Source organism: Dunckerocampus dactyliophorus, chromosome 2, assembly GCF_027744805.1.
Source record: "Dunckerocampus dactyliophorus isolate RoL2022-P2 chromosome 2, RoL_Ddac_1.1, whole genome shotgun sequence".
Lineage (NCBI taxonomy): Eukaryota > Metazoa > Chordata > Actinopteri > Syngnathiformes > Syngnathidae > Dunckerocampus > Dunckerocampus dactyliophorus.
The window spans coordinates 10,230,245-10,257,167 of NC_072820.1; the positions used below are offsets into that span (position 1 = coordinate 10,230,245).

The 26,923-nt window shown below is 40.7% G+C and overlaps 1 protein-coding gene across 1 annotated transcript in view; it reads right to left on the bottom strand.

Moving 5' to 3' along the window:
• Nucleotides 1-26,923, bottom strand: part of gpc1b (glypican 1b) — a 114,549-nt gene that overhangs the window by 26,249 nt on the left and 61,377 nt on the right. The window contains exons 2-4 of the mRNA XM_054758623.1: nucleotides 16,970-17,128; nucleotides 1,167-1,394; nucleotides 924-1,087 (exon numbers count right to left, since the gene is read on the bottom strand). Of these exons, the coding sequence (XP_054614598.1) occupies nucleotides 924-1,087; nucleotides 1,167-1,394; nucleotides 16,970-17,128 (551 nt within the window). The remainder of the gene's footprint in view (nucleotides 1-923; nucleotides 1,088-1,166; nucleotides 1,395-16,969; nucleotides 17,129-26,923) is intronic.

The window sequence follows — 26,923 nt, forward strand, 5'->3', positions numbered from 1 at the left end:
AGAAGGAATCCTACTTTGCGGAAATTGGAAATTCACTTATCACAGTTGGGTCTGGAACCAATTAACCAGGATAAATGAGGGATTACTGTATTATTTTTAAAAGGTTTTGCATCTGGGTCTGGCCCCAGCAATGGCCCAGTACTGATTTGCAGCCATAGACAGGGTTGGGAACCCCTGATGTAAAGTCATGTTCTCACAAAGAGCTATAGCAATTGTAATATAGCGTCATAAAGACAGATGCTGCAACACATGAATAAGGTTGCGAGTGGAAAATATCAGCTGCCGCAGAGATTCGACATCAGTAAAAGGTTTAAGAGGCTTTGAGTCATTTTCACCAACACCGGTGAAAAGAGACGTTATGCAGGGTACAAAAACAAGGCAATAACTGTAATCACAGTTCAAGGAATCTGTTGAGGTACTGGGGTTTTCATGAAATAGGACTGGACAATGTGAAAAGAGAAGTATCGCGGCCTTCTTTTACCTTTTAGCCACAGACAGGGTCTGAATGGGTCCTCCGTCTTGATGACGCGCTTGTACACAGACGCTGAATAGGATTTGGCGTGGTGCAGGTTTGTTACAATAAGCTTTGATAATGATCAGACCAAACCGGGATGGCAAACAGGTATTTTGCATATGAAATTGATGGCTGCAGCAGTGTAAAGAAACGTGACAATGTAAATGCATAACAAAATGGGAATGTAAATTTGTGACAAAACGGTCAACACAAATTACGGCTTCCCAGCCTTTCCTCTCTCTCTCCTCCCTCCCCCGGAACCAGCAAGTGTGCACCATTTATGGCTTCCGTGTGCGTAAGCACGCGCACCCACCCGTGCCCACGTGACCATGCCTCTCCACACCCGTGTAGCCTAAACACACAAATGTATAACCTGTCTCCTACAGGAAGTATTGTATGGAAGTATTACCTGGGACACTTTGCGGACCACCTCTCCACTCATGACCAGTCCTTGAACAAAGGAACGGGCGGCCACAAACGTGCGTGTGACCTTCATCTTGAGATCACGCAGCGTCTCCCCAAAAGGGTGAAGTGTCTCCAGCTGTTTAGATACACACTCCAGGTAGTCATCCCCTGTAGTTAAACCATACATTCACATGAGTCTGAATGACAGAAAACTTTATTTTTAAGTAAAGTTGCTGCACTCGCTTACCTATGGAATACTGCCTGTTTGCATGGAAGAATATTTTCTCTAAAAGCCTGCTCCAGAATTCATTCAGCGCGTCTTCTATGTTAATGTTGGAACCTCGGCAGTAGAGCCTCAAGTCTTTGTAGAGGTCGGTGAACACTTGGGAATTCTGGGAGTAGAACGAGCCCCAGGTGGAGGTGAACGTCTCGTGTAGTGTGATGGCCGAGCTGTTCAGCAACTCCAGGAAATAACCTGAAAAAACAAACGTGAAAATTAGGACATGCATGATCCAGCTTGTTGTTAAAACTGTTACCCTGATGTCCAAATATGGGGAAAGTTGCCCATATGTGCCGGGGCCTGAGGACACTGACAGCACTTAGTTACGCAACATGTTCAAATGCTAAGCTCATCCTGACCCATCTGCATTATCTAAGCAGTGGCCTAGTAAGACACAATGTCCTGCTCTCCCACTCCTTAATGAACACCGCAACTGCTTCTCACTGCATTTCAGTCAAGTCAAAGCTAAAGGGTTTTCTCTCATTGAGGGTCATTGACTTCTGCTGTTAAACCCCACATCTGTTAAATTATTTGTGCTTATGTTATCGTGCTGTCAAGAACGTGCTTCTCAAATAGTGAGGCGCACGGGGGACTGTCACTATCAGAGCTGTTCTACTCTAACGTTTGGTCTCTGGTTGCTCGGTTAGCAGACAGTAAACCAGTTCTCAATAACGAGTCCTGTTGAGTTCCAGTCCAGAGCCGTTACTTTGGAGTACTATAAAACTGAACATTCAGAAATAAAGCATGTCAATTACGTCTACAAATATGTAATGCAAATGTGCTAGCTCGATGCTAATTTACATTGAAAATCCCATACACACGCCAGCCATTAGCATTAGCATTTACATGGTGATTTGAAACACCTCCAGATATGACAATGAATAAGACATTTAAATGTACATTCAAAGTCTTCATTTCTTAGGACATTGTACTCGCTCATCATCCAACTACGTTTCTGCCAACTATCATCAGTTGTTACTAGGTTGTATTATTAGTTATTATGACTGTTATATAATTTATTGCGGTGATTATAAACCTTAACTTCTATTGTACCCCATCGTTATACTGCCTTATCATTTTCTTATGTATTTCAAAACACACAAAACACAAAAGTACATTTGTAATAGAGGAAGTGAACAAATGTATTAGCAGTTGGTGTGAAACAGAGAGGCGGTAGGATTAAATAAACTTTGCTTTGTCCTACTCCTTTTTGGACATTGTGGAATTGTGAATTGTATTATGTGATGTATTCCAATAATTCCGAATAAAAATCCCTAATAAAAACAAGAGCTACTGCTGCTGCAGTAACCCACGCCAAGCTAAAACTCATCCTCAACCTCAGATGTCACTTCCTGTCTGCCCAACACATTTATAGCAACACACACAAGCGCAAGTCTTATTTATGTCTTAAATAATTAATTTACTCTTATTATGTCTACTATTTTGGGTAACATGAGTGTAAAGGTGACTATAGGGGTGTTATTTCATGTCTAGAGGGTTCTAATAATGTTAAAAACCTTATTTAGAAGGTCGTAAACAGATTTTTTATCCTCTAACTATGAAAATATCTCCATTCGCGGAAATTACCCTATCACGGTCGGGTCTGGAACCAATTAACTGCAATGAACGAGCGATTACTTTACCTGTGAATGGAGGGGGTGAAAAAATGGCTGTCCCTTCGGGGGGCCGTCAGAGAAAAATGACAACCACTGCCTTAGATGTTGCAAATTCGATCTAAAAGCTGTCTCCAGCATCACCTTTAAGATAAACTGTATTCACTTGTTACCAACAAAAAGAGTACTAGGAATGCCAACACGGAAAACTGTGAACAGAAACAAAAAAGTACACGCATGTGTCGTGGCTGCAATAGGACATGCATAAGGCAACGTACTTATGAAGGCAACGTGAGCTGCATTTAGTGTTTATGTGATGAGACTCACCTCCCAGGTACACACAATCGCTATGACTTGCCATCCAAGTTAAGGGTGAGTTGCTATCATGTAAAATATTGCCTTTACATTTGATAAATGTTTTATGTTAGGGATTGTTTCACCTTGTAAACTGATTTAATGTCCTTTACTTCCAATACAAGAATTCAATTAAATTAGATATTTTAAAAGTGTGTGTTTTTGGTGGGTGATCTTGAACTATTCTGACATAATTGCCGTAAAGGCGTGCAATAACCGTATAGATTTTGAAAAAAAATGTCCCACTCAACTTGGCCAAGGGAGCTGAAGTAAAAGATCAGTAAATGCATGTTCCCCCAGTTGTCATCAGTGTGTTTCAAAGTGTGCTGCACTTCAAAACAGTGCACAGCTATTGTGTTGTAAAAGAAGGGCGGTAGTGTCATCACGCAAGGCTCCCTGGCAACAAAGCAAATGGCCGCAAAATGAATGGTGTGGGTAGCCACAATGTGTGACAAGAGTTATTACTTTGATTACAACACTCGGTGAGACAAATACGTACACTGCCAAAGAGCCGGCGTACGTCTAATGCAGGGGTCTGCAAACCACGGCTCCGGAGCCACAAGGTGGCTGCTCCTTGTGTATTTGTCAGAGGCTAAATGATTGACTCTTTCAGGAAGGGAAGAAAGGACGGCATTGTATGTGGGAGAAAGGTGGTGCCGTCTGTCTTCTCTGCCCAGAATGTGTACATTTTTGCCCTCTTTTAGAGGATGAATACACTGGATTTTGCACCAAGTTCTCAGATTAGAGCTGCTCTACCTAGTCTTAGCGTTTGTCCCACCTAGTCTTTGAGCATCAACTGATGAAGCCTGCTCAGATGAGAGGCAAAACGTCTTCTGAGACAACGTGAACAGTCCAGTTGCGATTGATTCAATGCCCTGAGAATACAACGGCCTGGATGAATGAGAACAACGTTATTGTTAACGTTATTGTCCAACTTAAACGTCATTAAAGAACCATGTACCATGTTTCCTCACATAGATGCCTCCACTCCAGTAGATGCCGTGTGCCCAAGCTGATTACATTTGTGGTCCATTTCTATACTTGCAGACTTCACAAGTGAATGTGTCATTGTCTTTGAAGCGCAAGAGTACAAGTATGATGATGACCTTGCTCTGTCGAAAATCAGTACACACAGCTTCCTCTACTCTAGTGTTGTGTCCCAATGAATCACCTTCAAGTACAAAATATAGAATATTTAATTAAATTAAATGCTCTCAGCAATATATTAGCTATATTTCTTCCAATAGGTGTGAGAATTTAAAAAATACCACAGAATAACATGCATATATTATTACAATACACCCGTAATGAGATTTATTCATTTAATATCCAACCATCCATCCGTCCATTTTCTATACCACTTGTCGTCATGAGAATCATGGGTGAGCTGCAGCCTATCACAGCTGACGTTGGGCGAGAGGCGGGGTGCACCCTGGGCTGGTCACCAGCCAATTGCAGGGCACATATACATGTATATACAAACAACCATTCACTCTCACATTCACACAGTTTAGTCTCCAATTAACCTAACACGCATACTTTTGGGATGTGGGAGAAGTACCCGCAGAGAACCAACACACACATGGGGATAGCATGCAAACTCCACCCAGAGATGACCACAGATATTTGAACCCAACTGGGGCTGACATCTGACCACACGGCCACTGCGTGTCGTTTAAAATACAGTACATTTATATTATTACCATAAAAATGCATTTGGAGAAATAAAGGCCCTGCTCTAACAAACACAGTATGTGCTGTATGGTTATAGAATTGCAATTTCAACTCAACAATAGAAATGTCTCTTGGGTGGGAGACGAGCATTATGTTAAATATTCTGCTTTCATCACAATTCGAGGGCAAATCTTACTAAATGGTAGCACGGTGTCCACTTCCCTGCCGCCCTTGGGACCGAGTGAATAATGATCGTCATTAGCATGACACAAAGAGCCTGTCAAATGTGCGGCTGCATGTGTTTTTTTGTGTGCAACGGGGGTGACCTTTCCTATCCTTCCGCTTGTCGCCGTACGGTACAGGTAGCGACACCTTCCTCCTTTTTGCTCCCCCTCCTGCAATCCACTTTCATCGTGTAAGCATCAGCAACCACGCTGCGGGGAAGGAGTGATGGCAGTCTAATTTTGCATTTGCAAACACATTGTGGTGCACAGAGGACACATAGAGGACAAAGTAGAGCTGCTTGGAAACTTTTAGTCGTCATCAGGATACCGCATAGACACACTCATCAAATCACCATCCATTCTATCCCATTCGGCTATTTTCCTTTTTAGGCACAAGTCTGACCAGATCTTTGAACTCCCACACTCTACACACTAGAGTAGTGTGTAGAGTAGTCAGTGTACAGCTTGTAAAGCAGTATAGAATTACTATCCACTGAAAGTGACTCAACACACAGCCATTTTTGTCTAAATCGCTGGCAACACAAGTGAGTACCAAGATAATTGTGTCTTGCCGACAGTCAGGCATGATGGAGGCAGCGTCATGGTCTGGGGCTGCATGAGCGCTGCAAAGCTGCGGTTCACTGAGGGAAACATACATTTCAACATGTACTGTGCGGTATACCGTAGACATCTTCTTCACCCCCCCTTTGTAGAGTTGTCAACCTGCTCTTGTGTTCAGTCAGTGACAAGCGATTTGCCCCAATAAAGTGGTGGCATTGATGTTCCTTCAGCTCAAGGCTTGCGCTGAGTCCGTGTTTATCCCACATAGGGATTCAGTGATGAAGGCAGCTCGTTGCATCTAAAATCCGATCTTGTACAGGAGCCTTGATTGCTTGCCACTCTAATTGAGTTAAAAGGAAAAATTGTCGAATGCAGGGTTGTCCAAAGTGCGGCCCACGGGCCATTTGCGACCAGCGGCTTTTTTTAAGTCGCAATGACAAACAAACAAAACAACAAGTAAAGTTGTACATTTTGGAAAATTAGGTTACAGAAAAAAAAATGATAATGTCACGAGATTAAAGTAAAAACATTATGGGAATAAAGTCATTATTAGGGGAAGACAATTTACAAGAACAAAGGTAAAATAGGTGAAACATTAAACAAAAAACAACAGCAGAAATGCCAGAAGAATAAAGTAAAAAATATTAGGAAAAAAGTCATATTCTAATGAGAAAAAAGTCACAATTTTACGAGAATGAACTCATAATATGAGGAAAAATGTCATTTCAGTACCATATAGTTGAAATATTAAAGAAAAAATGTGTTGTTTTTTAAAAGTCTGACTGTTATGACAAACAAACAAAACATGATAAACTTGTGTTTTTTGGAAAATTACATTGGGGAAAAAAATTATAATATTTTTGAAATAAAGGCATAATATTCAGAGAAATAAGTCACAATTTTATGAGAATAAACACGTAATATTATGAGGAAAAATAGTAATTTTAGTACCACAGAGTTTAATTATTAACGTTTTATTTTTTTTATTTATTTTTTTTTAAAGTCTGAATGTAATGAGAAACAAACAAAGCAAAATAAAGTTGTATATTTTTTTTTTTATGTTGGGGAAAAAAGTTATAATACTATGGGAATAAAGCCATAATATTAATGTATGAAGATTATTTAAGAAGAATGAAAAACAACAGCAAAAATGGAGTGAAAAAGCAAAGACTGAAGTTTATACTAGTAATATACTTTTTCACCAATCTCACAGCACAGAGATGCAGTTTTTTCTTGAAATATATATAACGTCTTAGCATAACTTAATGTGTGGCTTTAGAAAATATCAAAATGGCCCTTGCATCCTTTCTTTTTTTTAGTACAGTGTTTGCTCGCTACATCGTGGACTCGCTGTTTCACAGATTTTTTGAAAGTGCTGTTTTGCTTTTTTTTTAACAGTGTAAGAACTCGCATTGCATTCTGCGTCCTTGTGGTGTATCAGTACGATCTATCGGTGCTCTGTTGCATGTGTCTGTTATTGTATTTTTTTGTCTCGGTATGTGTTTACGTGCCTGTACAAGCATAATAGGAACCCACACTGGGCAATGAGCCTTACAGAGCTACAACAGTCCTTATTGTCTAAGGGAGAACACGCCCATTGTGTTCTGCATCCTGATTGGCTGTAGACCATTGTCAGTCAATCTCCTTCGTGCCGTTTGCTGTTGTGGTCAATAGTAACTAGAAAACTAGCTAACTGTGTGAGCTGCTTGCTCACCACCAATAAACAATAGAAGAAGAAGAAGTTAACTGGTGAAATTAATCTTCGGTTCAAGGAGTAGGACGAGGAGGACGACAGCAGGAGCAATATGTTTTAACAAGGATACAAAAACGCTACAGCCGGACGGCGCCAAGACGAGGCACGGTCAGAGGAGCGAATACACGTGAGTCACTCAATAATTTATTGTGTCCATTGATCATTAAAATTCAAACAAAATTTGAACTTTGTGAGTGTTTAAGCAAGAGAGAAATGTGAGAAAATGTTAATGCGTGTCTGAGAAATTTCTATGAAGTGTATTGTGAGGCGTTTTGCAGCCTTAAGACATATATAATAATTGCAATCAAATAAAGTTGGCTACTTTGCGGATTTAACTTTTTTATATTACTATTTTGGGAAACTATCCCCCGCGATAAACGAGGGAACGCTGTATGTGGCTCCTCTCTGTGGAAAAAGTTTGGATACCCCTGGTCTAATGCAATCCTATACAAGAGCTATAATACATTACATTACATTACAAACGTTTCAGTTTTTTACTTACATAGAGAGTTGTCTTCATAATATGCGTTAGAAAAAACGTTAAAAAAAGGTTAAAAAGGTTAAAAAAAAAAAGATCCAGTTTGGATCAGAACCCAAGGCAGCATCTCACGGTAAAGTTTGTTTTCCATCAGCCGGCTGTTCGTCTCTCAGCATGTGCAGGAAATGATTCAAGGCACTTGGATGACCCAGGCTGCCTTGTAAAACTCAATTTGGCGGCAAATAATGGGAATGTTGTGGGACAATAAAAATAGCTCCGACAAATAAATTGAATAAACAGCAAAAGCAGATAGTCAGTATAAGTATGCTTGGAAAGGCAGACTGACAGGGCCATTCTCCATCAAAGTAAATAGCCATGAATCATGCTGTAGAAAATAAGAGACTTATTGACTTTGACAGCACATAACAGTAAAAGAAAAAAAAAGAGCGCAGTAAATGAATTCAAGGGATGCGGGAGACAAATGAAGGCTAACGATATCAGCAATTTTGTTGAAACTGTAACATCTGATGGCCTTAATTGTTTGTTTTTTTTCTTAACTTGTCTATTCGATGAATGCTGAGTGCTCTTATTTATTGCTGGCTTCTTTGTACGAGGGAAGGAGAAAGGCAAGGCATGTCCTAAAGGCTCAAGGTTGTGCAATCCTAACATCATCTGTCATTGTGCAAACGTTTTATGGACGCCAGATCTGCCATATTGTGGTTTGGCTGACGAAGAAAAAAAACATACACTTCATGAGTTTAACATGTAAATCAGTGAGTATAAGACGCTGCTTCAGTAGCGGCGATGATGGATAATTCATCAATCCATCCATCTTCTATGCCGCTTACCCTCACTAGGGTCGCGGGTATGCCGGAGCCTATCCCAGCTGACCTCGGGCGAGAGGCGGGGTACACCTACAATGGCAGGGCACATATTCACACCCATTTCTTTTTTTATTTAATATAACATGCATGTTTTTGGAATGTGGGAGGAAACCGGAGTACCCGGAGAAAACCCACAACATGCAAACACCACGCACGGAGCTGTGTTGACTGTGCAGCCAACACGCTAACCACTAGGCCACCGTGCGGCCCTAATTCATCAATGAATCAGAATGTTACCTAAGTATTTACTTTTTATTTTCATTGTTTTATAAAAGTTCTCAACAAGGCAAATATTAAAGCACACAATTACTAATAACAGTAAATTATTATTTGAATGTATTATATTATAAATAAGTACAATACAAAAATATTGTATGCAAGTGTTTTTTTTTACTTAAATAGCCAAAAAACTTGATGATTAATTAATCAATCATTCAAAATATTTCATGTTTTTGTTCATAAAAGTATTAATAAGTTTGAAAATAATATAATACTTACAAATAAGAAAAAAATAATAGTAGAAGATAACAAGAATATACAGAAAATATATAAAAAAATATTATAATAGTACATTATAATTTGAATTGATTATTATTATTACTTAAAATTATATATTACAAATTAATTTTGCAGAAATTTTGGTCAAATTCCGAATTGTACACCCGAAAGGGCATTTGACTTCAGTACCTAATGTCCTCTGCTGCTGTCTTGTTATCCTTTCCCATCTGTGCAAGGGTCGTAAAAATAAAATAAACACAACAGACATTAGCAAACATGGCTGTCGAGGGCACATTGAATGCACACAAAGATGATCTGGGAGCCATTAGATGCTGTGTCAGTCCCCATCAATAACAAAAGACGCTGCAAATGTACCATTTGCTTGCATTTAGATTCTATTATACGGTGTTCCCTCGTATTAAAGGAGCTGACACGTCACATAATGCATGTCATTTATCAGCAGGCTTCTCTGCCCAAGTCTTCATGTTCCTACCTCATGTTGATGCACCATTTAGCCCAAACTCTTTCTTCATTTATATTCATCTCTTTTCCCCTCATTGCCATTTTCATCTCTTTCTCAACTTATTTCCCACTGTTTGTCCTCCCCCCCGCCTCCGCTGGCGGGTCACGCACAGCACTCATCATGCTCTTGCTCGCAATCCATCATTACAAGAGAGTGATGCGTTTAGGCTAATGAGGTTGGGGTACTCCAGCTCCCGCAAAGTGTGGTGTGATTTACATGTAGATAAACTGAAGCAATCAAGCGCCACAAGGGGAGCAGGTGTCCTCGTCTGTCTGGTGACATAATCTGAAGGTGACCTTGAAAGAGTCAAGCAATAATGGGGACAATGTCACCTCATTGTGGCAAAAATGCAACATGATAGCGGCTAAGCAGCTAATACGTATACACTAATTTACATTTACGCAATCGCTTTACATAACTACCCCCTCCAATGCGCTCACCACTCATGGGAGGGGCCAAAGGGGTCGGGTGCAGAGTGAGCTGGGTGGCAGCCAAAGGCGGGGACCTTGGCGGTCCCATCTTCGGCTACTGAAGCTAGCTTTTGGGACATGGAATGTCGCCTCTCTGGTAGGGAAAGAGCCTGATCTGGTGCACAAGGTTGAGAAGTTCCGGCTAGATATAGTTGGACTCGCCTCAACGCACAGCAAGGGCCCTGGAACCGGTCCTCTCAAGAGGGGATGGACTTTGTTTCGCTCTGGCGTTGCCAGCAGTGAGAGGCAACGGGCAGGGGTGGCCATTCTTGCTGCTCCTCGGCTTGTGGCCTGTATGTTGGAGTTTAACCCGGTGAACGAGAGGGTAGTTTCCCTCCGCTTTCGGGTGGGGGGACGGGTCCTGACTGTTGTTTGTGCTTATGCGCCAAACAGCAGTTCAGAACACCCACCCTTTTTGGAGTCTCTAGAGGGCGTACCGGAGAGTGCTCCCTCAGGGGATCCCCTCGTTCTGCTGGGGGACTTCAACGCTCACGTTGGCAGCGACAGTGAGACCTGGAGAGGCGTGATTGGGAGGGGCGGCCCCCCTTGATCTGAACCCGAGCGGTGCTTTGTTATTGGGCTTCTGTGCTCGTCACCGATTGTGGATAACAAACACTATGTTCAAGCACAAGGGCGTCCCTTTGGTTAGAGTACGTTTCAGTTAGAGTCGGACCTTCTGGAAAGGATTAATGCTAAGCAAGCTTCCACTGTATTACATTTCAAATTACATATTTACAAAAGGTTATGATGAAAAAATAAAAACAAATTGGATCATTGATATGAATACAATGCTTCAGATTAAAAATACTGTATGCAAATAAGTCACAAAGTGAACTACATTTTTTTAATAAGTGCCAATAAAGGATTAAAAAGGTGTTGTCCTCATTTTTTCCTCATTTATGTATTTGTTTGTTAAAGCTAACTCTTCTACTCCTGAACAGTTGCACACAAACGGGTGAACATTTGCCAAAACATGCACCTCTACTGTGCTGCCGGTGCTATTATTTTTCTGACAGGAGCCTCTTTGCAGGGGCAATAATGTTTTGTTCAATGGGTGTGTAGACTATCATTCGTAACGTACATGCAATTAACACAGGATAGTACAGGGGCCATGCAGGTTAAACAAGCCCACATGATTCACAATAACCATAGCAAAGAACACTAAGATGCATTTCCTTCAAAACAACTATAGAAGCTAAACATCACAGCTGTAAATCTACTTACATGACAGCCATCGAGTCATTTTTTATGTTTTTTGAAGCATTAAGAAAAGATTCTTTGAACATTTGTACGATTATTATTCTATCCCTTGTGGTGTTTACAATATGGCTCCACAAACTGCAATGTAAGTGAGTGATGGAGTGAGGGAGAGTCATGGCGCCACTGGAGTGATGCTCTCCAGCTGTCAAGACAGGGACAGGAAACATTTGACCGTGTTTGCTCCACGAAGTCCCTTTCCTCTTTAGGAGAGGTTCTGAGCTTCGCATAAATGAATAAATCATGTGTGGTCATCTAGAAAGGAGTGTGAAATTCAACTGTGTGACAGATGACCTGCCTTGAGCTGAAATGAGGAGAACACAGTGGCCAGTGCGCCTTTGGCTGATCGCTGAACACCGTGTGCCAATGTGCAGTTTGTGTTGCATGATTTATGACTTATTCTAAGATCAACAATTAGCAAGTCATTTCAAACAATAGCAAAGGTGCGCCACTATTGCAGTGCAGTGAATTATGATGAGTTTTTCCCCTAATGCCATTTTTTCCATACAGTCAAACATTGCTAAGCACAATAGGGTTTCAAACTCCAGTAATCTTTTCGTGGAAGACATAAGTTAATGGGAGACTATGAGAATTTACTGAAATAAATTGGATATTTGCAGTTTTGTCACGGTACATGTTGGAATTCATGTCTCCCTCAATCAACCGTTACGCCACAGTGCCGGCAGCACTCGTGCAGCCACACATCATGGCGCTGCCACCGCTGACTGTAACAACATACAAAAAGGTCCTCTGGTCACGCCGGTCCGTGTTACAGCATTTTGTGGTTACAAACACGCACCCATAAATGAATTAAAAAGTTAATTTTGGTCTGGAACTAGTTAGAGCACGCGGCGTCGGATGCAGCGTGTCACTCGACTCGCACACAGGGTGTGCGCCTCCTTCACAGCTGCACGGAGTAAGGGTAACCATGCTCCTTAGCTCACTTCTTGCACTTCATTATGTCTCCCAAATGTAAAGCAGGCTGTTCTGGGGGCAGAGCATAAGAAAAGTAAAGTGAAAGTGATGTGGTATTAGACATCGTTAAATGGTCAGTGGAGAAATCAACATTGGCTGCATGCCTGTTCCAAGCTGCTCCAACACCTCAACCATCATGAAAGATAGGCTCTTCGACTATGAAATGGACAGTGACAACTAAGCAGTCTTGTCTCTCCCTCCTTGCAGCGCCCTTTCCAGTGTGCAAGATAACCACAGGGATAAAATCAATTAGTCGTTCTGTCTTTTTATGGCTGTTTTGATGCATTCTTGCATTTAATCTTTCTATGACTCTATTGTATATGTCCTTTATGGATTCTACACGAGTGACTTAGATGTTCATTTTGGTATACGTTCCGATTTGCACTAAAACTCAACTTACATCACAGATTCGGAACGGAACTCATTTGTAAGTAGAGGACTACCTGTATATATATTGTGGGTGGGGGTTGTGCATAATTATCTTTGTAAAGGCAGAGTTTGTGATACAGGTCTTGTATTGGATCTCATTATTATCTTGTGCAGGTGTACCTACTAGGGTGGCCTGTGCATGCACAAACAAACACCCCTGCAGTCCAGATGTCGATAACGGCTCTGATAGGGGTTTATTACCACCTGCCTAGTTTCAGTGTTTCATCTGTTTTGCACACCTGGCTGCCATCCAGCACAGAGCTCCACTTCCATTCTATCACTCCGCACGTCCTCTTTGACCTTTCCCTTCAATTTGGAATCCCAGCTCTTTTTCTTACGTACTCATCTACCCTTGTTTCCCATTTGTCCTCTCATTTACCCCCCTTTGTATTTTTCTCCTCTACATCATGTGCCACTGCTTTAAACACTCTGACTGCAAACAAAAAGTCCATTTTCACTCACTCACATTTGCATGCAGTCAAATTACAACCTGACAAACACATAAAGCCACATGCATGGTCACATATATAGTGTGCATATAGTTGCAAGACCCAGATCCTCCATGTGTGCATGATGGTCCTCTAGTCCTCTAATCTGTGGCCTGGTGGCTTGCTTGGGACCTTTTCCAAAGTCAGTGGACCTAAAAAGGTCTAGGCTGCCTGGGCTGGAAGAGTAACACCCTACACTTAAGTCACATGGCGCTAGCTAGTCCACACCCTGCTAAACACAGCCAGATGTGTCAGGACTGGTAGCGTGCTATGTTGTCACTGTTGCAGCAATTTGGACACAAGAGGAAGTGGTTGGATGAAAACTTTTCCTCTTCTTGTTTAACCATACTAATAAAAATGACACAAGCCCTCATTTCATAAAACAGGATGTCCTTAGTGAGTTGGTTGTAATTGAAATACATTGATTAGGTGGCAACAAATGTGGCCCATGTTTAATCTGTTGCTCAACTTTCGTCTTTTGAGAATCCAGTCAACAACAGATGGTTTTTTAGACCTTGAGGTCCTATAAACTCCCTCCCTGCCCTCCTTCAGCTCTGTCGTCCCATCTGATGTTAACTGGGGTGAGGTAAGGGTGCACAGAAAGTGGAGAAATGGACAGCTGAGCCAATAGGACGGGCAGGTTTATAGTGGAAGTAGGACCAAAAGGGCTAAATGAATCTTCCTTTTTATTTAATTGAGAGTTTATTAAGTGAATATTCATGAACTTAATCGCAACCCCGTTGTGAGGTAACAGAAGATGCCATTCCCACCAAATGTTAAGATGTTAAACCAAGACATGTTTGGACGATGGAGCTCAGTGGCGCCCAATTGTGTATAACTGTCGTCAGCATTGTTTACTGGCTCTACTTTTGCAAAATTAGGTGTTTTCATCCAAATGGGAAAGGTCAGGAACTGCCGGATGACACATAACTAACTTGGATGGAATGTGTACGTCTTGGAAAGCTTTTTGCATTTGTGTATTTTGGCTCAACGGGTGTATTCCTCTGGCACCGCAGCAGCAGCAGCAACAGCACCCACAATGAAAAAGAAGTAGGACAACGAGAATGAACGACTCGGAGCGATAGAAGAAAAGTAAGCAAACGTCACTCAGCCACTAATCATGGTGAGCGCTAAAGGTCAGGCGAAGTAGCAAAGCTCCCAGGCATCATCTGACAGATCTATTGTCACCCGCTGGCCAAGGCAGAACTAGTGGAGCAAAGAGACAACTCTCCATCACCATAGGCACACAATGCCTTGGAATGTCAATGCCTAAATCTCAGCAACTTTCCACAGCGATGGTCAACACTGGGAATAGGGTACAATGACATGACTATTTGAATTTGAATCTACTGGTCTTCTATTGAAAATACAACATACATCACCGCTAAGGGGACAATAAAGCATCACTTTGTATATCATGCACTTTCTTTAGCATATTTGGTGCCTTTGCTCAACAAACATGGCTTTCCTCGGATCAGCTCTTCTCACTTCTGTTTACAGTGGTCCGTTTTCTTCTTCAAAATAGCAAGAAACTATAAAAAAAACACACTGCAAAACCACACCGCATGTTAACAAAGGAGAATGGTATCTGCTAGTGGCCATTGGTAAGGAGACACACTTTATCCAAAAAGAGACTCGAGGGCAAGATGAGAGGGGGACTACAGCACATAATGCTTTCTAGATTTGTATCCTTGTTACAATATGTCACTCATATGTCTTACGGCAAGCCAAAATGCTCACAATGGCATGCTTAAAACAAAAGATACCCCCAGTAATGTTCACAAAATCAATATTCTTCACTCCTCTTCTTACAACGTAAGGTAATGATGAAATAGCAAGACAACGAAGAACAGCACGCATGTGCTGCTAATGGCCTCCGGGCCGCACTTTGGACACCCTTGCTTTTTCGGTTTGTGTCATATGAAATGTGCGACACTATTTCATGCTTTTTAAACCTTATTTCACAACAGAGCATAAAGTTCATTCATTCACTTTCATTCATGTGCTCTTGTGGGTTTAATTTCGAGCGGCGATGGACGCTAAAAAAAAACGTCCACGATGGTTTCTGGGCTCCATGTAAGCGAGAGACGCGTGTGTGTGAGGTGAGCTGCGTACCGTGTTGTTTAAAATGTTTCTAAAATCATGATATTATCAGAAACAAAACAAAACAAATAATGAAGTTGCAAATTTTGGAAAATTCTGTTGGGGAAAAGTTATGATATTAGAAGAATAAAGTCACAGTATTACGTGAAAAAAGTAGTCATCTCATTGGAATTTTTTGGGGGCATTTTACAAGAATAATATAATATTCAGGGGAAAAATATATACAAGCATAAAGCATAAAGTTGAAATAAAAGAGATCTTATTTTATAAAGTTGTGATATTATAGGAGACAATACAAAACAAAGAACGAAGTTGCAAATTTTGGAAATAAGGTTGGGAAAAAGTTATGATATTAGAAGAATGAAGTCACAATATTGTGAGAAAAAAAGTTGTCTTTTCATAGGAAAAAATGTCATCATTTTATGAGGATAAACTCATAATATTCTGAGGAAAAACATGTCATTTTTAAAAGCATAAAGATGAAATATTGAAGAAATAAGATGCTATTTTCTAAAGTCATAATATTATGGGAGAAAAAACAAAACAAAGAATGAAGTTGCCAATTTGGGAAAATTAGGCTGGGAAAAAGTTATAATGTTATGAGAATAAAGTCAAAATATTATGGGAATAAAGTCATTACAAGACAAAGACATTAAGAAAATGCAAACGTTGAAATATTTGAAAACAACAACTGAAATGGAAAAACAAGCAAAAAAACGCAAAGTTTAAGGAGAAAAAGCTCAAACTAATTATACGCTTTTCAACCTATATCATGCTGGCTGTTTTTTTCTTTAAGCATATAGACGACTTCTTAGCATCTACATGGGTTGGTTTACAGCAGGGGTGACCAACACAGTGCCCGCGGGCACCAGGTAGCCCCCCACGACCACATGAGGCGCCCGCAGGCCTGCTTTTCATTCAGGTTTTCAGTTAATAATGTGAGAACACTAGAAAGAGAAGTATTCTGAAACATAAAATGTGAGTTGTAGATACCAGCATTTTGTGAATGTTTTGGTAAAACAAGCATATTTGCTTTGTTTGGGTTGAAATAAGTTATGAAAACCATTTCTACAAAAATGAGTAGCTCGTGGCCATTTTCATTTTCTAAAAGTAGCTCTCGCAAGAAAAAAAACGTCGGTGACCCCTGGTTTACAGAATATTAAAACATCAATGTGGTCCATCCATCCTTTGATTTTTCAGTATGCGAACCCTCAATGGAAAAGGTTTGGACACCACTGGCTTAAACAATTCTGACTGCATCACCGCAAAGATGATAAAAGATCAATATCTTCTGTTTGTATGATAAATTGCCTAGAATTAACCTCTTGGCGCTTGTTGTCAGGCTTGTGCATTGGCATGTTTGTGAGCTCTGGACACTGACATGCCAAGATAGACAGACGGACAGACAGATAGATACTTTATTCATCTCCAAGAGACGTTCACAATGCAAATATCTCAGGATTACACACAGGTTTTAAAAACTCACCATCAAAGGCCTTGTACTGTCCTGTGAGGGAGACCTGTAAAGTCCGTCCGGCCTCTTTCAGGAGTCCCTCCATCTCCACTCGGCTCAGCAGGGCCAGGTTGTCCTCCATGTCGCTGGAGCAGCAGGTGTAACCCTGGGGACAGATGTGCAGGTGCTCTCCTAAAAAAAAAAAAGGTGGAGGTGCAGGGAAAAGCGAGGAGAGAGAGAGAGAGAGAGAGAAGATTTATGTCAACACTTGGCTCCACAACTTCTCTGCTGTTGTATAATCATCTGAAGAGCAAGCATGCATATGACAAGCAGGATAAGCTGCAGTGGCTGTGTTGGCATTCAAGGAGGCGTGGGCTCACTTGTCTGATTACCTGGTGAGATGCAGACAAGTCTTTGGCAGCTACATGTACGCACACAAGCAAAAAGCATGCGTGTGAATGTGAGCAAACACAGCCTGTCAAGGCTGCTGCGCTCTGCATGTCAAGCTGCCGTGCAAATCTGAACAAAACAGTGTAAGTCGCAAATTGCACTTCAATGTAACAGGACCTTTGGCAGTTAAAACATGTGGGTGGCATTCATTTACATTTGCAGCGATAAAATGCAGATTTTTACTTCATTACACTCCATCACTAACAACTCTTACTGTAGATAACGTCGCTTGCCGTTTTCATTTAACAATATGTTTATCAATATGGATGTAGTGTGCAGTGGTGTAGATCCACAATACTGTAGGGCTGTAACTAATTGTTTACATAAATCAAAAACCCATTAATCGAACACCAAAATAGTTGCATAATTAATTGCATAATCGATGAATCATCAATTCATCAACCGTGATATACTGTATTGTTGTACAGGTGTACGTGATAAAGTGTCCGGTGATTATATGAACATACGGCACACATGGATGAAATCATTTTCTGGGTGGAGAATAGAATGCACGCATGTATTTGCAAACTGTGCAAAGCTTGCATCATACGTCTAAAAAAAAAAAAATAAAAAAAATCTTGCATCTGTTAAATGAGGATAAAGTTCTCATTAACTTTGGGAGCAGTAAAAACAGCCGTAATGACGGTAAGTCACTCATGAAATCACACCATTCCATTCCAATAAGCTGGCTTAAAGCTCCCATATTATACTATTTTTCAACAATATGAATAAGTCGCAAAGGTCCCACAAGTGCATTTGAAGTGCGTTGGCCAAAACTCTGCCTTGGCGCTGAAATTTAGGCAGTTTAAAAGTGATTTTAGTAAGCCCTACAAGGAGCACACCAGTTAGTGTGTCTGTAGCTGTAATTCGAATGAGCTGTGTTTGTCCATGCAGGTCTCTGGCTGAGTGTGTGTCTCCAAGAAGTGCGATTGGACACTTTTTCCACTTTTTATACACGCACCGCCACTCTGCACTTGTCCAACGTAACAGATGCCATATATCACTAACAATAACATACTATATCACTAACAATAACATACATTAAGAAGTGGGACAAGAGGACGCAAATGTTACCAACACTCGCGTAGCTATGTGGGCTACAGTGCTAATTTTATTTTTCATTTTAACAGCAACTTCATGCTAGTTTAGCCTTCTCACTGAAATGATCAAACTTCTATCTCCCAGATGCGCAGCTGAATGACAGATAGCTGGCAGAACTCCAGAAGCTTTTTTTTTTTTTTTTTTTTTTTACAAAGCTGTCCTCTGTTAAGTGGTGGGCTCATGGTCATGGTCGAAATTTTAACAACAGTTGTAAAATTGCAAGAATTTACTTTTTTTTTTTTTTTGAGTAAGCAGTTTACTGCAAGCAAGTGAAATAGGCTGTTCATCAGCTGATCAAAAGTTTAACACCACAGTCTTTAAAAGGCAAAAAAAGTGGATTATTGTCATTTTCTGTCAGGTAGTCACATAAACTCTTGATGGCAAAGGCAAAAAGGCTTTCTCTCTTTCAACGTGACTGAATTGCTGAGCTGAATAAGTATGGCCCCTTTCCATTGCTGCTGAGGTTGGACGGAGAAGAAGGTCATTTTAAACGTTTTCAAAAATCCTGATGGTTATGGAACAAACAAGTCAAGTGGTAGACCAAAAAAAATGTCACCGGGCATTAGTCGTCATGACACGGGATGATCCTTGGTTATTACTGGTGCCGAGTGCAGTTCAATAACCATCAGAGGACATCTGCGAGACAAGGGTTAAAACTCTTCAAAGGCTTCAGCTCCTTCAATGCCACAACATTGCTCGTTTGGAACATGGGACACTGAAAGATAGAAGAAAGTTTTATTCTCTGATGAAAAAAAATGTAACCTTGGCGGTCCTGATGGCTTCCAACATTACTGGCATGACAAGGAGATCCCATCTGAGATGTTTTCCACACGGCACAGTGGAGGAGGCGCCATCATGATCAGGGGTGCTTTTTCCTTCAATGGAACAATGGAGCTTCAGGTTGTACAGGGGCGTCAAAAGGCAGTTGGCTATGTGGAGATGTTGCAGGGGGCATCCCTCATGTGTGGTAATGACTGGCTTTTTCAACAGGAAAACGCTGCACTTCACAATGCTCGCCTGATAAAGGGCTTCTTCCACAGGAATAACCTCACTCTTTTGGACCATATTCCGTGTTCCCCTGATCTAAATCCAATTGAGAACATTTGGGGATGGATGGCAAAGAAACTGGACATCACTTCCAGACAGTAGATGTCCTCCGTGAAGCCATCTTCACCACCTGGAGCAACATTCCCATGAGCCTTTTGAAAACACTGGCATCAAGCATGCCCACATCCATTTTTTAGGTGATTTAGGTGATCATTACTCATCTTCTATTTTGGGAGGGTTCCAGTTTTTTTTTTTTTGCTATGGTCTTAAGCTTTTGATCAGCTGATGAACAGCCTAAATTGCTTAATTATTTTTGCCTCACTCCCATTTCTTACTTTTGCATTTGGAATCTCTACTCAGAACCTCCTTAAGGTCCAACAGTGCAAATTGTAAAATCTTGCAATTTTTCAACTGATCTTAAAATTTTGATCAGGAGTGTATACATCTAGCCAGGGGCAGGTCAAATGCGGTATCAAGAGTTTTTAGTTAAAGATGATGATAACATCTTTCTCGTCTTTGGTGCCATAAACAGGCTCCAGGAAGACATATTACTATTAGAACACTAAAATGTATTTAATAGAGGAACATTTGTTATGTTGTCATTTTCAGGGAAAAAAATAAAACCAACATGAGCGTTTTTAATGTACATTGGCATGCAACTGGTGTGTTGCAAATTGAGTTCAGGTCGCAGCAGTTCCACCCTGATTAAGTTATTGCCTCTGCGGAAAAAGCGGCTGACTGAATTGCCTCATGTCTACCTTAGCACTGAAAGGCCCAACAGTGATAAGCATTCGGAGTCGGTATTCCCCATCTCTCCATAGTCTTCTCTCCCCCGCTTGTTATTACACACACTCATTGGCACACATACCATACCTCATAAAAGTGGTACAATTCTTAACCAGCGAGTAAGATGGATCCCGCCTCCTCTTTGGACTTGAATATGTACCAGCTTGTCAATTAAAAGAAAGCATTCCCCCCCCCTTAATTAACTGACATGGCTCCAGTTCATAATCACTATGTTGTGCCATCTCAGCTGCATTTTATGCTCGGAGTGTGTGTGTGTGTGTCTGTGTGTGTGCGCGCCTCAATGATTTTGTGTCAGCCAAGTTCCCAGATAACTGCCCTTTAAGCGTCTCATCCGGGCCAACTTTAAATCAGAGCAATTAAAGGCAATTTTCTCCCCCTTGAACACCAAAAGTGGAGTTTAGGCCCCCTTGGGATAAGGAAGGTGACATTGAGCATCTCTTAGCACACCCTCGCTGCTGCTGTGACTCACAACCAGACCCCCCGGGGAGAGAGAGTCTGGACTTAAAGAGGGCTACTTGGGGAGAAAAAAAAATATCGAAATTGCCTGAGGAGGTTAAGTAGTGGAGATGAGAGCACAGAGAAGTGGAGAAGAAAACAGGAGGAATGAGGAGAGAGATTTATGTTGAAATAATATACAGTCTGTTTAGAGGTCAGCTGTAATCTGTCACCCCCAGGGCTGGTCCTTTAAATGCCTGCACTGGTTTAATGTTTGTGTGTGTGCATGTGCGTGTGTCTGTGTGTGTGTGTGTGTATGTGTGACATATATCAGTTTCACCATTCCTCATTTGAGAGAACATGCAAAGAATACTCACAAGCACACCTACACTACAAGCAGATGCCGCATTAGTGTCAAGTCGCTATAAAACCCCGTGTGATGTTTTTTTTTTTGCAATAAGTCTTCAAATGTAAACACAAGTTCACATCAGCAATCAGAAGTGTGTCTGTTTAGCTGCTTATACTGGCACATACACACATAAACATATACTATCCATCACGAAAGACAAAATATACATATATATTTTTATTTAAACATTTTGGAGAGATGTAAAAGTGCACTGCATTGTACTGAGAGGCGATATAATGCCTTCCAGATTCATCTAAATAAAGCAAAAACTTTAGTTTTATACTGTAGTTGTATACCTCTGCAAACTACAACAACAATGACATACTGTGAGTTATCTAGTTAGAAAGGCAGTCATTTAGTTAACCATATACAGGGGAACCTTGGTTAGTGCCCGCCCTGGTTAGCATGCTTTTGGTTAACGCTGAAAATGTATGCCACAATTTTGCCTCAGTTTACGTACATTCTCCGGTTAGTGTACAATAGTATAGCATATGTCTCATTGTGTTATTAATACTTTTTTTTTTTTAATCAAAAAACGTCCTTGTTAACAGCCTATTAGCTTGCCACTATATGGAAACAGGAACCAGAGGTCCGTTCTGTTGCCTGTCTATGATGTTATCAGAGGTTGGCTCTCAAAAGTTTTAACACAAACCACGTTTTTATAGTTTTACACACATAAAACATTTATCCCTTTCATTCATCATTTATATACATTTACAGTGGAAGCTCTGTTAGTGTCCACCCCGGTTAGCGTGTTTTTTGGTAAAAAATCGAAAATTTACACCACAGTTTTGCCTCGGTTTGCATGCATTCTCCGGTTAGTGTACAATATGGCGCCCTGCTTGTTGTCTTATTAATACAGTACACTGTGTGAGTCCAACTATGATCTTAATGAGGTTTTTTTTAATCACATTCCATGTTTGCATCCTACTAGCTACTAGCTAGTGAAACAAAATGGCAACCGGAACCTAAAGTTACCTTGCCCGTTATCAGCGGTTGACTCTCAAAAATGTTAAAACACGTTCTTATGGTTTTACATGCTTAAAACAATTCTAAATTGAATGAAAGGACAGGAAAAAAATGAACATTTAAGGTTAGCGTTACCTTCATTGAAGACGTTCCCAAAGACACGATGTGACAGCGAGATCAACCACCAGGACCTTCCTGTTTTCAGTCACGTCAGGAATCATGTCTTCAATGAAGGTAAAAGTAACCTTATGTGTTCATTTATGCCTTTCGTTCATCATTTATATGAATTTCTGTGCATTTAGAATTGTTTCATGCATGTAAAATTGTGTTTTGTGTTGACATTTTTCTGCGATTGGCTGGCGACCAGTCCAGGATGTACCCCGCCTCTTGCCCAAAGTCAGCTGGGATAGGCTCCAGCATACCCCCGCGACCCTAATGAGGATAAGCGGCATAGAAAAAAAATTGATGGACCATTTTGGGCTCTCTGGAACGTATCAATTGGATTTTCATTATTTCTTATCGGAAAAATGGATTCGGTTAGAGTCAGACCTTCTGGAACAAATGAGTGATGTTAACCAAGGTTCCAATGTATGTGCATTTCAAATGGTTTTCTGCATGTAAAACCACGACAGTAAAACTATAAAACGTGTTTTGTGTTAACATTTTTGGCCATCTGGAACGGATTAATTGGGTTTACATTATTTTTTTATGGGAAAAATTAATTCGTCTGACGTCCTTTTCCGTCAGACCCTCTGGAATCGCTAACCAAGGTTCCGCTGTAGTTAGCTTGGTAGATAATTCTCCAATTGCTCAGCTAGGCAGCTTATTAGTCAGGTAGTCAGCTAGTAAGTCATTTAACTATCTTGGTAGGTAGCTCGGTAGCTAATTAGTCACTTAGTTATTCAGAAAACCAGACAGTTAGCTAGGTAGCTAGTTTTTAGTCAACCAAGATCTGACCCCGTTACAAATGAAAACATCTACAATTGTGGGAAATGTGGAAAATGCTTGAGATGTTTGCACTCCCGAACCCAGACATGATGTGTTTTCTTTACGAGAGACTGCTTTTAAAAGCGTGTTTTCATTACATATTACCAATCCACTTCTCATACATTTGAGATTAGCCCGTTCTCGGCGTTTCCTGTCTTTATTGCCTCTAAATCATCTCCACCGTCTGAATAAACGTCATAGCAGGCGTGACGGATGGGCAAAACATGCTCATAACACAAACACGCCTGACGAACATCCTGCATAAAAATTACAGTCGGAAGTGACTGCTGAGAACCACAAGTGAAATAACTGGCAGCTAATTCAAGGATCTATTCAAATATATTTCAATTAACCGGGAAACCGTTCTGCTTTCATCAACCTCCTGCTGGGAGGCCAATCAGCATGGCGGCAGCGAGCCAATCACACAGGGCTCACCCACCCACCCAAACACTCCACTCTGTGTGTGTGTGTGTGTGTGTGTGTGTGTGTGAGAGATGATTTAATTAGGGCTCATTTTCACTTGAAGCCCATACAGTAGATGTGCTCCAGCGCTCGTTCTTTTGACAGACATCGCCGCTAAACAGAGAACAATTCCTGAACCATCCGCTTATCGCTGTGCACCAGGGTGGAAGACTGCTATTAAAGAGCAGTTAAGAGGAAGCCGACTAGTAAGGGTGAGCACATGGGAGGGAGTGAAGATGACAGCAAACATGCAGAATAAAAGGCAACGGGAAATGAATAACCACCATTCCCATTTTTGTCTGGACGTTTGCCTGAGATACTGTATTAATTGTGTTCACAATTTAGTGGGAAATCCTACAAAAAGTTAAGCAATAAAAATATAAAGCATTATGAAATTCAAATTCGACGCTCAAACAGAAGGGTCTTGAAGTTTCCAAAAATGTCCATGAATAGCATCCATTTTCTGGTCTGGAGTGTGTAATATTATTATATAGTAGGCATGAAACGATTCATTTTAATAACGATTCGATACGTATCACGATTTGTGGTTGCCGATACGATTCAAGGAGGATATTGGTTCATTTAGAATGAAACGATCTAAATGATTCAGTAACTTTAAATCGATTCAGTACCTTTTTAGCTCAAAATTAGGGCTGTCAAAAATAGCGCTGTTCTACATGTCTAAAAAGGAGTAGGAGGAAGCAAAGCTTATTTAATCATGATTAATTAATTTGAAAACCGTGATTAATCTGATTAAGCTTTATAATCATTTGACAGCCCTACTAAAAATTGACTGTGAAATAAATATCTGGATACCGGACAGTGCAGGTGAAGTTTCCTAGGTTCCCCTTGTTTTTTGTATGGAAATCAGGTATAAATTATGAATAATGCTGACATCATAAGAATAAATTATGAGTTAAATATGAATCCTGAATAAAGTGAATGAACTGACCAAAGAAGAAGAAGCGCATCGAGTGTATGTCACAGGTCCACTACAAATCCCTGACCACCACATACCCGGAAGACAATGACGTCAGCGAAAGGCAGACTGTAACGTTTAACGTCTTTATCGTTAAAAGTGCTAAAAAAAAGCACATCCATATAAATCCTGCTATGCCTAAATCCAATGCTTAATGTCCTAGTATCGAGTTAATCGATTGATTATCTTTTAAACGATGTGAGATCGATATATATGTCGAATCTTGAGAACCCAGGTCGATGTAGTTGAATCGTAGGAGTATAAATCGATGCATCGATGTAGTGAATGAATTGTTACCCCCCATTATATACATTATTATTACTATATATTAGTAAAAATATATCACTAATTCTGTTTGTGTACAGTAAACGGTCTTTCATTTGTATAGCGCTTTTCCACCTCCAAGGCACTCAAAGCGCTTTCACACTGTTAGTGCATTTACCTACTGATCAGGAGCAACTGGGGGTTCAGTATGTTGCCCAAGGATACTTCGACATGATCACAGGAGGACTGATGATCGAACCCGCAACCTTCAGGTTGGGAGACGGACACTGTACCACCTGAGCCATGCCGCCCCTAGCAGCATAAGTTTGTTTAAAAAAACATAAATAGGAAGTGACATTGGGGGGGTCAGTGTTGAGTTTTAGCTTGCTGTTTTGGAGGCTTGACTCACCAAACAATTACTGATACCGAGTGATCAATTTAGAATACAACATTCACAAGTTGGCAGATTTAATGGCTTATGGCTTATACTGTACACGCATTTGAGTATTTTTGTGAATTTAGCCATTTTTATGCTTGAAAATGGGCAAAAAATATGTACAATTTGGTCAAATATGCATGTTTTTGGACTAATAATAGGCCGTAGTCACGGAACAGTGATCATTTATCAATTTAGTTTTTTTGAAAACGCAATAGAGTTAGAGAACGATGTCTAACCACGATGTAGCGAGAGGCAAGTGTATAGTAACAGACTTGTTGAATGTGAATCAGGACGCATAATTTCCCCCCTATTAGGATTACCAGTCGTTCATTGCATGAACTCATTATATACCACAGTATAAAAACATGCATATTGGTCTGGTTCTAAGAGATTAGTAGCCTAATCCAGTCATTAGCGCATGTGTGCAGCCCGTTTCACAATGAACAAAGACTAGAACAGTGGATTGTAGGGTTAACTAAAACAAAACAACATTATTGAATCACATTACATGTAGTACGTAATTTCCGCTGTGACCACCTGACAATTACTCAACATTAAAATCTGTGTCTATCCCCGAAACAACACTGAATGACCCCATTTGTGACCCAGGCTTCCCACTGCCAGACTAATGTAAGCCAGCCACATGAATAGCTTCTTCTTGCTAGACAAGGTGGTAGCTAATTACTCAGCACGGCAATGACGCAGCAACTCTCCGCTCATGATTTTTATCCTGCATTGCCAGCAGTTCAGGCTGACCCTTTGTACTGGTAATAGAAGGGAGCAGACATTATGACATCCCAGTTGGCTACATTTGTAGTCATTTCGCCATCATATTCACAGCAGCAACATTTTCCTTAAAATGCAGAACAAATTTCCGATTTTTCTAACAAAGGTTTGTTGACATTGTAGTTTTTTAACGTCACCACTTGGTAGAATAAAATAAATGGTATAAATATCGCCAGGGTGTTGCAGCTCTTTTGACCACATGATCATTAATTGACAAGTACATTCCACAAAATAGCGGCCGCAGAATCATTGTTGCAATACCGGTAAGGAGAACCCCCGCCCCCGGCCAGCATGAAAGGGACTGTAGGCAACTTTCTCCAAATAAATTTTTTTTTTAACCAAAAAAAATATACCACCGCCACCGTGGGCAGACATATGTTACCAATAGTGGTGTAAAAGAACAAATTGTACAAAAACACAGTATGTGCCCTGCGATTGGCTGGCGACCAGTCTAGGGTGTACCCTGCCTGTCGCCCAAAGTCAGCTGGGATAGGCTCCAGCATGCCCCCGCGACCCTAATGAGGAGAAGCGGTATAGAAAATGGATGGATGGATGTTAATTGACAGTATGCACCATCTGTGTTTTCATCCACCTGTGTGATGTAATCTGTGGTTTATTCATGTCAACAGCAATGGATGGAGTTATTTATTAATTCAAATTAAAAAAACAGAATAAAGGGAGCAGTGGAGGACAGCGTGTTAATATCCGGAGCAGCAGTTTCCCCTAGAATTTTCTGAAGCTGTGGTGGCCGCTGTGTCGTGCCGCTGCTACGTCTGTATGACAAATAAACATTTTTTTCAACAATTTTTTTAGTTCAAAATAACACAATTAACAAAATAAGAACTCTGTCCT